The sequence below is a fragment of the Cervus canadensis genome, chromosome 19 (genome assembly GCF_019320065.1).
Source record: "Cervus canadensis isolate Bull #8, Minnesota chromosome 19, ASM1932006v1, whole genome shotgun sequence".
Lineage (NCBI taxonomy): Eukaryota > Metazoa > Chordata > Mammalia > Artiodactyla > Cervidae > Cervus > Cervus canadensis.
The window spans coordinates 24,730,295-24,748,688 of NC_057404.1; the positions used below are offsets into that span (position 1 = coordinate 24,730,295).

Genomic DNA, 18,394 nt, shown 5'->3' on the forward strand with positions numbered 1-18,394 from the left:
AATACTATTGATTAAAGGACTTTCTTTAAATCTAGGTCAATGAAACATCATTTCAGTTTGTAAAAGATTTCTCAACATAATGTGATGATGAGAAAAAATAAAAATTCTTAGTGTCTAGTATAGTATTTTTCTTTTAACAGTCATGCAAAACCAGATCATGCAATTACTTTTTGTAAATACAATTTCAGCTTCTTAAAAATAAGGAATCAGCAATTATTCATTCATTCAATCTGCAAATATTTAATGACTACTCAGGGCAACATTACATAATTGGAGTTCATTAGTGATTGAAATTATAGATATGTTTATACCCTCCTCGTGGACATTTTATTAACAAAATGTCCAATTTTACAGTTACATTTCCAACTATTTGTTCAATGAAAGCTTTTTTAAAACTGTGCTATTCAGTACTAAGATTTCTGAAATGTCAATATTAACCACAAATATGGCCAAACAAATTCTATCACTTATCATAACTAAAAAGCTTCTTCACATATTTAGAATTTTTAAAATTAAATAATGAATTCAAAAATTCATTTCTTATTTTAAAGTCTCAGAACCTAGAATACTTATAATGATCCCTAATTGTTCTAATGGTATTCAAATATATTTTATTGTAACTTGGTTTGTGTTGAATCTGCAATTAATTTCATTGATAATTATTCCTGCTAAAATAAAATACAATAAGACATAATGAGTGAGGCTATTTATTTTTTAGAAAATATATGCTCAAAAATTTATAAAATGAAAAGAATTCAAGATGAAATAATATTTAACTTTATATGCAAAATAGTAACTTAAATATAATGTAGCAATGCTGCATATATTATTCCATATTGCAATGTGCCGTGACTTACTTTCACATGGCAATCCATTTCATTTATAACATAAGCAACAGAAAGCTGAACTATGCTCTTCTGTATTTATCTATTTATTTCTAACTTGTTCCAAAAAAAAAGTATTTGAAACAAAACTTATATGGTCATTTACATTGACTCAGCAGCTAATTGGTTTTTGTGGCATTGTCTAGCAATCCACTAAGGCACAACGTAATTGCCTTCTTCATTCAAAGAGACAGATTCTCATGCAGGGAAATATTCTACCACTGATAGATGTCAACAAGTAAATTTTAAAATACTTAAAAATGTCTATTTTTTGTCTTCAGTAGACAAAATAATATGTACTTCCTATAAACTTTTAGGTCTCTAGGATAAATAAGTTTTGTGTTTTATTATAAGGACTTCATAATATATTTGACAAATGACAACACACATCTCAAAAACTGCCCTTTTTCTTCAAATAAGAGGTAAGGATTAAAACCAGATTATAAAAAATAAGGAAGAAAAAATTAGAGTTTTCAGGTGAAGGTTAAAAAAAAAGTAAATGAAATTTACTTTGCTATTCTCTAATCTTCTACTTTAATAGCAGAGAATCTGTTGAATTTTATACAGCACAAATTTAAATCCATTGTTCCATGAAGAATCTGATTAAAAACATTCCAGTGTTACAAAAACAGATAGTGTAAGGGCTGAGGTATATTTGCATGCTAAAGATAAAATCCACCATAATTAACAGCCTTGCAAATGTTAGCCCTTCATAAAAAGAAAACTCAATATTTTGAATTTCAAAGTAAAAATAGATTTAGAAAACTGAAAAAGAGAGGGAGAAAGTTTTATAAACCCTATTTGATAAAAGAAGCTTTTTTCATATAAAAAACGTCAGAACCTTTTATTCCACAGAATGTATGTGAATAATTCCAAAACATTTCATCCCTGGGTATAAGTATATCTGAAAGCAATTTGCTGTTACACTTCATCAAAACCAGAAGGGAGTTTTAGTAAGAAGTTCAATTTTAGTTAGAAGACAATTTTCTAACTGCTCTAATCAAAATATTCACAAGTATGCTTAACCAGTGAAGACCTTTCCTCCCTATTCCTATATATCTTTTTCCCTTGCTCTCTATTGCTTTTTTAAAAAATATGTTTTCACACATTTAGAGTTCCTAAAGAATAAACAGCTACCAAAATACATCACATTCTGGTGTCTATTTCAAAGATGGTAGAAAATAGGAAATTATTAGTAAATCTCTCTGCTGTACCATTATGGACACTTAGAACATGGAAATCATATGCAGGTATAGCTGGGCTCTATGACACATAAATACTCTACTACAGTTACTAACGAACAGATCTTATATCAGGAAAGTGTAAAACAAAACTGTAATTGGGTGATTAAAAATTCCAACTAGTTCCAAAGACATTTACACTGAATTAAACAACATTAGTTTATTTTAAATGACACTTTCAGCTCACTAGCTTTCAATATCCAAGCATTAGTTTCAATAAATTATTTTGACAAACTATAAAAAATAACATCCACATGCCAAAGCTGAAATGGCTCTCCCCAACAGGCATTTATGTTTTGTGTATGTATAGACATAAAGATTAAAAACAGGTAGCTCAGTGAGTAAAAGTGTGAACTTTATATAGGCTTGGGTTAAATTTAGAACCTGCCACTGATTAGCTCTGTGGACCTTGCAAAAGTTACTGTTGGTTGCTCTGTGTCTCAGTTTCTCTTTCTGAAAAATAAGAAAATAAACCCTGCTATAAATGTTTTGGTATAAATTATGAGATGTAGAAAACATATATGGTGTATTTTTCCAGTTCCAAAAATAGTGGGAAAAGTAAAAATGAGGATATATATGTGTATATATGTAACATATAACAAATGGCATTATATAATATCTATAGCAAATATTAGTTACACATAAACACAGATTATATAAAGGAATAAATCTGATACATGACTTGATGTCTAATGTGAAATAAATATTTATGGTTCAAAACACATTTTTAAACAAATTAGCAAGACAGGTTTTTTTTTGCAGATAACTCATAACTGTATATTAAAGACCTACACTCATGCATCATTCTTACGGAGGCTGAACAAGCAATACAAATGGTTGCTGTTTCCATGATCAACATGATTAAAAAAGAGCACTTACTCTAATTTGAAAACTGAGAAACTCAAAAAAGGTTTTTACACCACCAGTAAAGTATGAGTTTGGACTGATTGTTTCTGTAACATACAGCCCAGATGCTGATTATACATGGCAATAAAACTGACAGTTCTTTGCATTTTCCCCATCTGCTTTCAACGTAAATGGCAAAAACAGCTGCCAAAGAATAGAACAGATTTAATGGGGTGAAGGCTGGGGTTGCAGAATGACTTTAGCTTCTGAGTCATGGGCTACTCAGAGTAGACAAACATTCTCATCATAGGTAATGTCAGCCCTGCATTTGTAAAAGAGGAAGCAGTAATATTATTTTGCCATCAGAGATCCTCTTGCCTGTTACACAATAATTCTAAATAAGTACTTTATATTTTGGGGATATTACTTCTAACTTTAGCAGTAAATGCACGCCACTGAAATCTTTTATATGTCTCTACATAAAATGACCCAAGATTATTTTAGACTAGAATATTATTACTGTTATGTAATTGTGGTTACCAGAACTTTTTACGTTTAATAAATATCTTTAACAGCTGAGTGAATATTGGCCTCTAGAGGGACATACTTCACCTACAGCTGGCATTTTTGCCTTAAGACTATGTCCATCCTAATTGATTATCAACAATTCCTATTTTGGGATGACTTGTTCCTGAAAACTGTCCATTTCCTTAATCTTATTTTATTTCCTGTAATGTCATTCTGGGTATACAAAAAATTGATGTTTTCATAGTAAAAATAACTCTTTTCCATTTGGTCTTTAAGCATCTAAAGTAAAACAAAAATGTGTGTTTGAGTTCCTATTGACCTCGTATTTCAGGCAATGACATTCTGAATGAGTGTTAAAATTTTTATGTATTTATATGGACACATACTCAAATGCAAACAAAAGTGCACTCAATACACAGAACCACGTAATTTAGATTTAGAGAGAAAAATGGGCTAAGACACGTGACTCACCAATTTCAGGGTGACAGAGTACAGATTCATAATGTCAGTAGCAATCAGTTTTCATATATAAATTTTCCCTCACAATCCAAGAAAGACAAACAGAAGTTTTGCTGCTTTGTTTTTCATTAATAACTAAAAGCTTTTGGATGCTTAATGTAAGTTAGGCATTGACTAAGTCTCCTATTTGGTAATAATTTTAATTTTATAAACATTACACAAATTACCTTTAATGGCATAATTCAATGAATAGATAGCAACTAGCCTTCTCCCCGACGCCTGCACAGAATTATTGCCCAAGTCATCTGTTATCTTTCCCTTAAAGTTCAGATAACACTATAATTGCTAGTAGAATTTGAACTATAAAAGATTCAGCTTACTTTTTCAGGCTGATTATATGACCATCAATCAATAACTTAATTCTTTAAAGGAATGACAATTTTATTCACCTGAAAATGAATAATACTTTGTGCCCCGGCTGTCTTCATTTTTATGTTAAAGTCTACACAGGTCTTATTCATATCTGATGGGTCTTCATTGCTTTCCTGTAGAAGTTCTAGTGACTCAACCACAATAGCACTTGAGTCACTTCTTGGAATAACTTCTCACTACTATCTGCTGCTAAGCCTGTCTTTATTATACCTTCTATAGACTCTTTGTATCAAAAGTGGTTCTCTACTCCATGTCAGAGTGATTTTTCTAACTAACAAAGCAAATCATACTACAATGCTCAAATTTTCCCCTTCTATTCTATTGTCATCAGGACAGTGATTTTTCAAGATTAGGCTTTCACTGTATGTTCTAACCACTAAAACTGTTTTAATTTCCCGAAAACATACAACTCTTTCACTTTTCTGGGTCTTTGCATATACTCTTTCCACTCTCTAGAAAACCCCTGATCTCTCTGCTTGCAAAACACATCCTCATACATGAAGACTCTTTCTCCCAGGAAAATCAAGATATTCCTTTCTCTGTCTTCCCATGCATATGTATTTTATTACTTATCATGTAGCTTTTAAAATTTCTGTTGTATAAAACTTAAGTTCTCTATGTTTTAAACATTTTGAAAGCTGAAACTGTGACCTCTCATCTGTAATGCCTGATGCAAAGTAGGCACTCATAAATAGTGTTGATTATGCAGTACATGAAAAAAAAGCTTACATTTCCACATGTCATTCTCTGTTGCAATAATATTCATCAGACACCTTGGAATTTTTAAGGGAAACCAGCTGGAGCATCTGCTTTTACCCTTCTAGCCATTTGAATACTTCTTTTTCACTAATTCATTTATAATTTTATCATACTCATTTTCATATCTTGTCTAACATTAAAAATGTTTAATTCATTCTTCTACACTTTTCTCTTATGAAAGCCATTGTGGCTTTCTGCTTGAATGATCAAACAACTCAACAACAATAGAAGAACATAAAAAGTATGTGTATACATGCATGTAACATATACTTTATAGATATAAATTTTTGTGAAATTAGGTACAAATAAGAAACAAATCAATATATTGAAAAGGCAACACACAGAATGGGAGAAATATTTGCAAATCATATATAATAGGGATTAATATCCTAAATATATAAAGAATTCACACAACTCAGTCGAAAAAAAGCAAGTAACCAAAATAATGAATGACCAAACAAACTGAACAGACATTGTTCCAAAGGTAACATACAAATGTGGTGAGTAGCTATATGAAGACGTGCTCGACATCACTTATCATTAGAGAAATGCAAATGAAGACCAGTGAGGTATCACCTCACACCAGTTAGGATGGCTATTATCAAAAAGATAAGAGAAAAAAATTGTTGGCAAATTATGTGGAAAAAGGGAAACTCTATGCACCATCGGTGAGAATGAAACCATGATGGCAAACAGTACTCTGTGCTGTGCTTAGTCGCTCAGTTGTGTCCGATGCCTGCGACCCCATGGACTGCAGCCCGCCAGGCTCCTCTGTCCATGGAGGTTCTCCTGAGCCACCAAGGAAGCCCAAGAATACTGGAGTGGGTTGCCATGTCCTCCTCCAGGGGATCTTCCCGACCCAGAAATTGAACTGAGGTCTCCTGCATTGCAGGCAGATACTTTACCAGCTGAGCTACCAGGGAAGCCCCCAAAACAACTACAATATGCTCCAGCAATCCCACTCTTAGGCATATACCTGAAGGAACCGAAATCATTATCTCTAAGCAGTATTTGCATCTCCATGTTTTTGCAGCTTTATTCACTAATGGCAAATTATGGAAACAACTGAAATGTACTATGACAGATAAATGGATAAAGGAACTGTGGTATGTACACTATGGAATATTACATAGCCAATAAAAGAAAGAGAATACTGTCATTTGAGACAACACAGATAAACCAGGAGGGCATAATCTTAGTGAAGTAAGGCAAACAGATAAGTACAAATACTGTATGTTTTCACTTATATGTGGAACCAAAAAAAAAAAAAAAGAAAGATGATTTCACAAAATAGAATAGTGATTGGCAGAGGCTGGTGGTTGGGGAGGTGTATGTCAACAGGTACAAATTTTCAGTTATAAGAAGAATAAATTCTGAGAGTCTAATATACAGCATGGTAACTACAGTTAATATATTTCAAATACTGTATACTTAAAAACTGCTCACAGTAGAACTTAAGCATTCTCACCAGACACAAAAAGAGTTAACTATTTGAGGTGATGAATGTGTTAATTATCTTGATCTTTGTAATCACCACACAATGAATAAGTATATCAAATCATCATGATGTACCCTTTGAATATATACAATTGTGTTTGTCAATTATTCCTTAGAAAAATTGTTAAAAAGGAAGTAAATTGAGGGAAATCGATGCAAATAATTTTCTTATCATGAACCTATGCTCTTAATTAGAGATGCCAATGGAACATTTCAAGCAAAGATGGGCTCAATAAAGGACAGAAATGGTATGGACCTCACAGAAGCAGAAGATATTAAGAAGAGGTGGCAAGAATACATAGAAGAACTGTACAAAAAAGATCTTCATGACCCAGATAAGCACGATGGTGTGATCACTCACCTACAGCCAGACATCCTGGAATGTGAAGTCAAGCGGGCCTTAGGAAGCATCACTACGAAAAAAGCTAATGGAGGTGATGGAATTCCAGTTGGGCTATTTCAAATCCTGAAAGATGATGCTGTGAAAGTGCTGCACTCAATATGCCAGCAAATTTGGAAAATTCAGCAGTGGCCACAGGACTGGAAAAGGTCAGTTTTCATTCCAATCCCAAAGAAAGGCAGTGCCAAGGAATACTCAAACTACTGCACAATTGCATTCATCTCACACACTAGTAAAGTAATGCTCAAAATTCTCCAAGCCAGGCTTCAGCAATATGTGAACCGTGAACTTCCAGATGTTCAAGCTGGTTTTAGAAAAGGCAGAGGAACCAGAGATCAAATTGCCAACATCCGCTGGATCTTTGAAAAAGCAAGAGAGTTCCAGAAAAACATCTATTTCTGCTTTATTGACTATGCCAAAGCCTTTGACTGTGTGGCTCACAATAAACTGTGAAAAATTCTGAAAGAGATGGGAATACCAGACCACCTGACCTGCCTCTTGAGAAACCTATATGCTGGTCAGGAAGAAACACTTAGAACTGGACATGGAACAACAGACTGGTTCCAAATAGGAAAAGGAGTACATCAAGGCTGTATATTGTCATCCTATTTAACTTATATGCAGAGTACATCATGAGAAAAGCTGGGCTGGAAGAAGCACAAGCTGGAATCAAGACTGGTAGGAGAAATATCAATAATCTCAGATATGCAGATGACACCACCCTTATGGTAGAAAGTGAAGATGAACTAAAAAGCCTCTTGATGAAAGTGAAAGAGGAGAGTGAAAAAGTTGGCTTAAAGCTGAACATTCAGAAAACTAAGATCATGGCATCTGGTCCCATTACCTCATGGGAAATAGATGGGGAAACAGTGGAAACAGTGTCAGACTTTATTTTTTTGGGCTCCAAAATCACCGCAGATGGTGATTGCAGCCATGAAATTAAAAGACGCTTACTCCTTGGAAGGAAAGTTATGACCAACCTAGACAGCATATTAAAAAGCAGAGACGTTACTTTGCCAAAAATGTCCATCTAGTCAAGGCTATGGTTTTTCTAGTGGTCATGTATGGATGTGAGAGTTGGACTGTGAAGAAAGCTGAGTGCTGAAGAATTGATGCTTTTGAACTGTGGTGTTGGAGAAGACTCTTGAGAGTCCCTTGGACTGCAAGGAGATCCAACCAGTCCATCCTAAAGGAGATTAGTCCTGGGTGTTCATTGGAAGGACTGATGCCGAAGCTGAAACTCCAATACTTTGGCCACCTGATACAAAGAACTGACTCATTGGAAAAGACCCTGATGCTGGGAGGGATTGGGGGCAGGAGAAGGGGACGACAGAGGATGAGATGGCTGGATGGCATCACCGACTGGATGGACATGAGTTTGGGTAAACTCCGGGAGTTGATGATGGATAGGGAGGCCCGGGTGCTGCGATTCACGGGGTCGCAAAGAGTCGGACACGACTGAGTGACTGAACTGAACTGATGCTCTTAATAAAAATGAATTTTCTTTACAAAGATGATTACTCTTCTATTTAATTCAATAGCAATTAATGATATCAAGATAATGAAGATATGCATATAAAATTGAGAATTTTGCCATGATAAAGATGAAAACACTCCAATGATTATTAGTGAACTCAATGGTCTCTGGAACTACAGATACAGTTTAATCTATAAATGTATTTTACCAAATTTATCTTATACTCTTTTGCTGTGGAACTATCAAAATTGCTGTAGGGATTACACTAAGCATGGCTACTGATAACTAAGAATTAAGTAAGATGTTTGTTCTGAGGAAACACAATGGTGATCTTTATTTTGTATATTGAACAAAATGCTCTCTGCATTTTGTAGGAAGTGAAATTACTATGTATTTCTCTAAGCTCCTAATTTATAATGGAATCATGATATGAAAACTTCAGACAGAGATTTATTCAATATTGTCTAAATAATAAAAGGAAAAAGTGAAAGTGAAAGTTGCTCAGTCATGTCCGACTCTTTGCGACCCCGTGGAATAGACCATGGTATTCTCCAGACCAGAATACTAGAGTGGGTAGCTGTTCTTTCTCCAGGGGATCTTCCCAACCCAAAGATCCTGCACTGCAGCTGGATTCTTCACCAGCTGAGCCACCAAGGAAACCTCGAAAGTCAAGGTAATTTAATTTACATGTGCTATAAAAATTAGTCGAACTACATTTTATATTTATTTTTAAAATTTATGTTCAAAATCTGCATAATTAAAAGAAAATGAAACAATTACACAGCATGACAGCTATCCTGTGAGCTAAGACATTCCTGAGTACATGTTAAAGTAAAAAAGTCATGCTTGATTTCATGGGTACTTGTATCTTTCCTAATAAGCTAATATTCAATAGACTATTTAAAAACATACTGATCAAATCTAATTTATATATCCCTACCACGGTGGCTTAGACCGTGTAGAATCCACCTGCAATGAAGGAGACTTGGGTTTGATCCCTAGGTTGGGAAGATCCTATGGAGAAGGGAATGGCTACCCACTCTAGTATTACTGCCTGGAGAATTCTATGGACAAAGGAGCCTGGTGGACTACAGTTCATGGGGTTGTAAAGAGTCAGACTCGACTGAGCGACTAAAGCATTCACTTTATCACCAAGAGAAACTCAAATAACTTTGAAATATGTAGATTCAAAAGTTGACAAGTACAATTTAATTGAAATAAGGATTCAAAGTTTTGGAAGGGGCAAATACAAAAATAGCATGTAGTAGGGTTAAACACAAGAAGAGTGCCTAAACAGAAATGGAGGACAAAGATACATTTTTAAAATCAGATAGTCAATGCCAAACATGCAGTTTATAATCAGATACAGCATTCAAGAATCATTCTCACTTTCATTTCTTTATAAATATGCATGCAAGTGATCCAGAGGAAACAAAAGGAAAAAAATGTACTCCTAAACTTCATATCCAACCTCCAACATTGTGAATCTCTTTGAAAGAGTCTTCTTTACGACTAGCTGAGTACAAGCAGTGCAGTGAGCTTGTATCACAGAGTGAGTTCCCTTTCCATTTTACTCAATGTGTGCTTAACTGCTCAGTTATGTCCTACTCTTTACAACCATTTGGACTGTAGCCCTCCAGGTTCCTCTGTCCGTGAGATTTTTCAGGCACGAATACTGGAGTGGGTTGCCATTTCCCACATCCCAAACAAGCACTATAACTTGAGAATTTGCAACACATCTTAGAAACCACTAGACAACCCTCATAAGACCTGACCTGAGAACTTTACTACCAGAATTTCCCTTCCCAAAATTTGAACACAAATTTGAACAAAATCTGAAGATCAGAGAAGATCCCTGATCAGGGACTTCAGACAAATTAAAAGACAAATTGTATGGCTCCAGGCTTTGGAGGCCTGGAAAATGCAACCAAGATTAAAAACAGTAAGAACTAAGAGTGAACAAGACATACTAAATTGTCACAACCGAGGTCTAAATGTCCTCTGTGATTTATGGAATTTCTGTACAATGGTTTGGATAGGTGATATGCCACAGAAAATCTATAACTGGATTGAAGAGAACTAAATGTCTACTTTATAGCAATCTATCACATGGCATTCAAAATATTATACCCCAAGATTTAAGAAATTAATTCAGAGGATTTGATATACAGAGAATCAATTTGCTATTAATGATTTTGATGCCATGGGTCAGACCATGTATAGACTTGCCTGAGGTTTTCCATCTGTATGAAAACAAGGTGCTCAACCAGCAGAGTTCAAAGCAGCAAAGTGCTGGACAGCTTCTGGGGCAGCAACAACTTTCTTCTAAATCTAATTCTACCTGATATTACACATCCTATTTTCCCTCATCTATCTTCACTAGTTGATTCTCCTTCATCACATTTTCTTTTATTATGAAGAATAGAGGCTTGGAGGATCTCCTGAGCTCGTGTCTTAGATCACCCACTCATCCCCAATACTGTTCTTCTTCCCACCCACACTGTGTTAAGTTTGAGGACAAAAGTCGTGAAGGAAAAAGATATGGTCCTGCCCTCGTTAAGCTTGCAGTCTAATAATGTAGTTTGACATTAACCAGAATATCAAATTAAGTTGTGATAACTTCTATACAGACAAAATCTAGGGAGATATGAGATTATTTAATAGAGGCTAGGAAAGAAGACAACAGTTCTAGACATAAAGCAATACAAATACAATTCCTATACCTTCACGCCTTGTCTTTCTCTCTGTTTCTTCCCTTCATATGTAAGTTTCTTAAAGTGTCCTGTTTTCTGATATTTGCCTCTTCTGATTTTTTTCATTCATCCCTTTTATGATATTCCAACAAGCTAAGCCACATCTACCTTTTTTTGGCAGCTGGATAGAAGATGGAACATGGGTTTTGGAGCCAAATAAATCTAAGGCTGAGGCAGTTTAGTCACTTCACAATTAAATGACTTTTTTTTTTTTTTTTTAAACAAGATTTCTTAATTGTTTTGAGCCTGGTCTATTTTCTTTCCTTTTTGTTTGGTCTCACCACACAGCATGCAGGATCTTACTCACAAATCCCTGCAGTGGAAGCACAGATTCTTAACCACTGGACCACTAGGGAAGTCCAGAGCTGGTCTTTTTAAAATAGCAAGATGAAGTTGTCAGCTTTCAAGGGATTAGAAATGTCTGATAACTTGCAAAAAAAAAAAAAGAAATTCTACTGATAATATATGGTAAAAATCCAGATTGAAAACTATATGAAAACTATGAAAGGAGCTTATAATGTTCAGTTCATTATGTATTAAAAATATGGAACCCATAACAAATTTTAAAGAAGATGTTGCCCAGCTTTATTTCTACATTTATGAATCTTACTGATTCTTTAATAAAAAATAAAAGAGTAATAAAATAAATGAGTCACTAAGCTACTAACCTGTGCCACTATAAAGAATGGTAATGGGGTATTTTGTTGGAGTTGAAGATCAATAGGATTTATTACCAGATGCTCTACTGATAGAGCTGATAATGTAATAGTCAGAGAAGTAAAATTCACCTAGAGCTTTGCATGTTTCCATCTCTCCTTTATTATAGCTTTACCTGATACACCATCTCAACACAGACAAACTCAATGGGACATATATTTAGTGTAACTTCCAGCTGCTAATTTCCATCATCATACAAAAATCCATAGAGCATGCAACTGTAAGAAAAGCTCTATGACAAAAAGCAGACTACATGAGATAAACTATTTGAAATGTTCCCTGTTCCTTTCAGTCTGTTACGTCACAACTCACTCCTCTTTTCTGTCGGCAACAGTATTTTCATCTCCTTTCCTATGATCAAGATTTGAGCAGTTTCCTTCCAGGTCCAGAACACTCTTGCTCCCACATACATCTTAACTCACACTCTCATGCCTGTGTTAGTCACTCAGTCATGTCTGACTCTTTGTGGCCCCATGGACTGTAGACCACAGGCACTGTCCATGGAATTCTCCAGGCAAGAATACTGGAATGAGTACCTATTTTCTTGTCCAGGGGATCTTCCCAACCACAGGGATCAAACCTGGTCTACTGCATTGCAGGCAGATTTTTTTACCATTTGAGCCACCGGGGAAGCCCCTCATGACTCTCTAAACTTATTCTTACTCTCTGATTATATAAGGACTGCATAATTCTGTACCTCAAAATAAATTCAAGTCTGCCCTTTACAGTGGCAATTGTCTTCTTAAAAAATCCCTTCTCAGTCAAACTCTTCAAACTACTCCATATCTGTTCTCTTCAACATTCATCACCTCTAATCTTTCTTAACACTCTGAAAAGTGACTCATTTGCCTATCATTCTATCTGGAACCCTTCAAGAGTAATATGGTCAAGTTCTGAGACTTATTCTCAGACCTCTTCTTGGTTCATCAGCTGGAGTATCTGACTCCGTAGATCATTTTTCCTAGAAGCCCCTTCCTCCTTTATCTATTGTGGCCATCTTCTCTTTTAATTAAGTTCTCTCAGGTTTCTCTTCTTTTTCTCCTTTCCATTGGCCATTTGATGCCTTCAACTATCTACTTTGTTTTTTGCAATATCAGTTACTCCAAAGTCTTTGTCTAAAATCATGTCTTGCTCCAAATTATGACAGTCTTTATTATTATAGTATCTCTAAACACCTTATTGGACATTCAGTATTGCACAAATTTTGCTTACCATCATCTTCCCCCCCAGTTTTGGTACTGCTCCTCAGTTTTTTTTATATACGATGTTATAACCACCATATCCATATCCCTCATACTTAAAAATTTTGGCATCATCTCTGGTTCATTTTTCTCCGTTATTCTCTCATCTCATCAAATGCCAAATCCTATTAATTCTGCCTCTGTATTGGCTATCACATGTGCTTACACATCATCATTCCAGCTATTACCTCCTAGCTCCTGATCTCATGACCTCTCCCCTTGACCAACACAACAGAAGCCTCAAGCCTGGTTTTCTCTTCTGCCAAACTGGTGGTACATAGATGTCAGATTAATCTCCTTGGAGATTCAAACTCCTGTGTTTGAACACATTTCAAAGAAAGATTTAGATCCTCATACTATCAAGCGCCTCCATGAATTAGTTTCAACCTACCTTTTCAAATTTATCTTTTTTCCTGAACTCTCCCAGATACCAAATACCCATCAAACTGAGTTCCTGTTTGGCAGTATTTTAGATTTCCATTCCTATTGCCTGTGCTCATAATGTTAATTACTTCTGAAAACTCTTTCTCATCTTTGCAATTACATTCACTAATTATCCTTCAAGGCCTGTCTCACACATTACCTCCTACATGAAGGCTTCAACAATCGAGGTATCATTCATTGAATGATTGCTATCTTCTAAGCACATGAGGGGGCTTCCCAGGTGGCGCTAAAGGCAGAGAACCATCTGACAAGGCAATAGACATAAGAGACGTGGGTTTGATCCCTGGGTTGGGATGATCCCCTGGAGGAGTGCATGGCAAAATCCACTCCAGTATTCTTGCCTGGAGAATCCCACGGACAGAGCCTGGTGGGCTACAGTCCATGGTGTCACAGAGTCGGACACGGCTCGAGCACGCACGCACAAGCATATGAAGCCCTACATATGTTAATTCTTTCATTACAAACTAACAACAATGGTTAGTTCAGAGGTGGAGACAATCCTATGAAGGATAAGTAGCTTGCCTATAGCTTCATAGTTAGTAAGGGATAGGCAGACTTCAGGTTCCAACTAAAGTTTTCAGACTCTAGTTAACTACTATAACCTGCTTTCCACTTTAGGCCCTCTGTAATAAACACCATGAACTTTAATTTTCCCTCTTTTACAATGTCTGTTACTTTGTACCTCATTTCACAGCTTTTAATTTGCATGCCACTTGATAGAGATCTCTGGAGAATGCATGCTGCTCTTCCATAGTAAGTGCTTACTTAATTAATGTTTGGCCTGAATAGATGGACACACAATTCTGTTATGTGAACACTTACTATGTCTTTCTAATATTTACTCTGTCATATATTACATCTTCTAAGATGGGAGGCTTTTGGTAATCTATGGCTGTAAAATTCGATGGAGACGTCTGTTTTGAGGCATTATTTTCCATGATGCTTCAACATGTACTTCTTACTCTAATTAAGCTCAACTGCGCAATTCCTAAAGCGAAATGCTCACCGCCACCTCTGCCCTTTGTCCCCAGTGTTCCTCCTTTGCAGAATGTCACTTGCACTTTCCAAGGCACATAGTACTCTTCTTTTAATGTTAGTTAAAATATGCAAATGTTCTTTGTGGCCAAGGTAGTGTTCCCTCAATTAAAAATTTGATGAAAATAATATTATGATGTGCAAATGTTTATTCTATTTCTGTGTCAAGCACTGCAAAGCTATAAGTACACTTTTAAGCACATATTAAATACTTTAAATTAATATTAGTGGGTCTTCTGAATTAAGATTATCCTCTGATAAAATAGGGCAGTTAATAGGTGAAAAAATAATGAATAGTTCTTGAAAATGACTTGATTTTTTCGGTGCTTGCTCTGGAGGCCTATCGGCTTCCCTAGTGGCTCAGTGGTAAAGAATCTGCCTGCAATGCAGGAGCCCTGGCTCGATCCCTGGGTCGGGAAGAACCCCTGGAGGAGTGCATGGCAACCCAGCCTAGTGCTTTTGCTAGAGAATCCAATGGACAGAGGAGCCTGGCAGGCTACAGTCCATAGGGACGCACAGAGTCAGGCATAACTGAAACAACTTAGCATGCATGCAATATAAGTCGGGGAGGCCATGGCACCCCACTCCAGTATTCTTGCCTGGAAAATCCCATGGACAGAGAAGCCTGGTGGGCTACAGTCCATGGGGTCACAGCGAGTCAGATACAACTGAGTTACTGAGCAGCAGCAGCCGCATGTAGGCCTATCACAAGAAGTTGTTCATATTTTATTATTTCAACCAAACACGTCAAAAATATTAAATTCAAATTTAGAGTTAATTATATATATATGTATATATATATATATACACACACACATCATAGACTAGATGGTTAAGAAGTGATTTCTTATTTAGTAGATACTAAGGTAAACATTTTCCCTAATGCTCACATCCCAAGATGATAAAAGCAGCCCACTTTATATTTTATGTGACCTTGTTTTTATCCACATGACTTACATTTGGCAAGGACACAGAAATGAACCCAGCAGATGCATACAAAACAGGTATGAAATATTTTGTCAAAAGAACTTAACTTTTAATGGAGGCAGCCATTGGGTCAAATAAATTAAACGCTCACTAATTTAAAAATATTACATATTTTGATTTGATCTTTTTTATACTATGTAGCAGATTCATACAACAATTCAAGTAAAACAGTGAAACAGCATTTTAAAATGTGATGTCATGAGGAGGGAGACACCATCTAGTTATCTTGTTTCTATAATCTAGTACCCCACATTTTCTTTTACCGTCCCCCCACCATACCCACTCCAAGTAGAAATGGACAAGGGCAGATCTCCGGATTCACCTGGAGAGACAACGTACTCACATTCTTATTTTTCCTAAAGAGCCTAGTAACACTTTCTGAAGAAAAGGCAAAGTACTATTTTTCCTTAAAATGCATTCCTTTTAATTCTACCTGAGCTAAAAAAACAAATACAAAAAAAAAAGAAAGAAAGAAAGAAATCCTAGCCACTTCAACAATACATTTAATTAAACAGAGTAAGGGTCAACACAATTTTGAAAGGAACATTTGTCTAAGCTGATCGATCAAATTGGCCTTTGAAATACCCAGATTCTCCTAAAGAAAATCAAGGCTTGGGTCACTGGGGAGGAGGGGATAAGAGGGAATTTGGGGCACATACATTTCTGTGATGGTCTCTGGCAGATTTGTGGGGATCTCAGTGAGACCTTTCCCACGGCAGTCTACGATGTTGTTGCTACAGGTACAAGCAGCTGGGCAGTGCAAAACACTGCAAGAAGGAGCCATAAATGACTGGTGACCTGAAAAAGAAACAAGCAGAAGTTGTATTTTTTCCTGAATTTCTTAAGTGTGAAACATGTACAGTTGGTTCAAATCACAAGCATGTTACTGAACAGAAATGCATGTATTTAAATATCAGATCTTATGATGACACTATGTTTCTAAAATAAGTTTTAGGAAGCATGCATTTATGTCTTGGGATCAACATAGGTAAAACAAATGAAATCTTTAAAACTACAAAAACGATAATTTTTAAAATTTGAAAGATTTAAGAGAAAGGTTAAATTCTGATTTGAAACTAGAATTCTATACAAAACTATTATGAATTTCAAAAAAGCAGCAATTTCAGATTAATATCTGTATTTCATTTCTAATAAGCTTAGGTAAAGCTTGGTCTTGACTAAATTTAAGTAGCTTAACTTACTTTAACTTAAAGAAGGAAAGGAAAATAACAAAACTTCCCTCTTGGGGAACATAACTGTTGATACTAAATAAGTAATCTTGTGCAGATAAGTATGGGGAAAATAAATGATGCTAAGTTTGAGTTCTAAGTAGGTTCAAAATTACTGCTTTTTTTGAAGTCATGATAGTTGTATCATGTCATTCTGTTAGTTGTAATCTAGATGACTTTTTGACTTTGTATAGCTTAAAATGTTAGCCTAAGTAGTTACACACAGGTATATGTTTTTACTATTCAATACCAAAATTTTTCTGTTCAAACAGTAAACAACAGACCATCAGGCATGTTGTAGCAAATGGGCGTCTGTAAACGCCGGGTTTGTCCCTGCAGCAGGGCCAGCCCTCTCTGCTCTGCAGAGAAAGGGCCCTAGCAGAGGGATTCACAGGGAAGAAGCTGCTGGCTAACTACTAACCCGATCCCTCTCAACAAGTTCTCATACTTTACAAAAATAGCCTCAGTCTAAATAAGAAACGTCAACTTGCCTTCTTCCTCATCTAGAAAACAGGAAGGAAAAAGTGAAGAGAGAAAAAAGTGGTTAGTAACGAATTGTTAGTCATTTCCTTATTGAATTTTTTATAAAGCAATCAGACCTATTGACAACGTTCCATAACATTACATGAAAATTTGTTTGAGTTACAAGATGAGAAAACACATAAAAAGGTTGAAAAGGGAGCAATAAAATAGAATCCTGAACTAGCATGTCTTCTCACTCTGCCTTTAGGAAACTGCTATTTATGATGCTTTGAAAGTGAAAGAGATAACTGCTTAGTTGTGTCCCACTCTTTGCGACCCCCTGCACTGTATAGCCCACCAGATTCCTCTGTCCATGGGATTCTCCTGGCAAGAACACTGCAGTGGGTTGTCATGCCTTCCTCCAGGGGATCTTCCTGACCCAGGGATCCAACCCAGGTTTCCTGTATTACAGGCAAATTCTTTACCATCTGAACCACCAGAGAAGCCTCTTATGATGCATTATAAACATAAATATTTTAAAATTTTGCTTTATTGTTATTTTGAACAAACATTTCTAAAGCAGAAACAGTCCTATATTTATGAATTATATGTTAATATTTATGCAACATGTGTATGCATGTGTGGTAAGTCACTTCAGTTGTGTCTGGCTCTTTGTGACCTATGGACAGTAGCCTGTCAGGCTCCTCTGTCCATGGGATTCTCCAGGCAAGAACACTGGAGAGGGTTGCCATGCCCTCGTCCAGGGAATCTTCTCGACCCAGGGACTGAACCCTCATCTCTTACATCTCTTGCAATGGCAGGCGGGTTCTTTAGCACTAGTGCCACCTGGGAAGGCCCTTATGCAACATATTAACATGTAATTTATATGAACTGGGAATCAGACTGTGCAGGTTGAGATCCCTGAGCTCAACTCTATCACCCTGCACAAGGTTACTTACCATCTCTTTTTCTTAGCATTTAAATCTCTAATATAAAGATAATA

At 36.0% G+C, this 18,394-nt stretch overlaps 1 protein-coding gene across 2 annotated transcripts in view; it reads right to left on the reverse strand.

Moving 5' to 3' along the window:
* Positions 1–18,394, reverse strand: part of SLIT2 (slit guidance ligand 2) — a 383,481-nt gene that overhangs the window by 109,891 nt on the left and 255,196 nt on the right. For both annotated transcript variants that reach the window (XM_043438885.1, XM_043438884.1), the window contains exon 9: positions 16,360–16,498. In XM_043438885.1, coding sequence (XP_043294820.1) covers positions 16,360–16,498 — 139 coding nt within the window. The remainder of the gene's footprint in view (positions 1–16,359; positions 16,499–18,394) is intronic.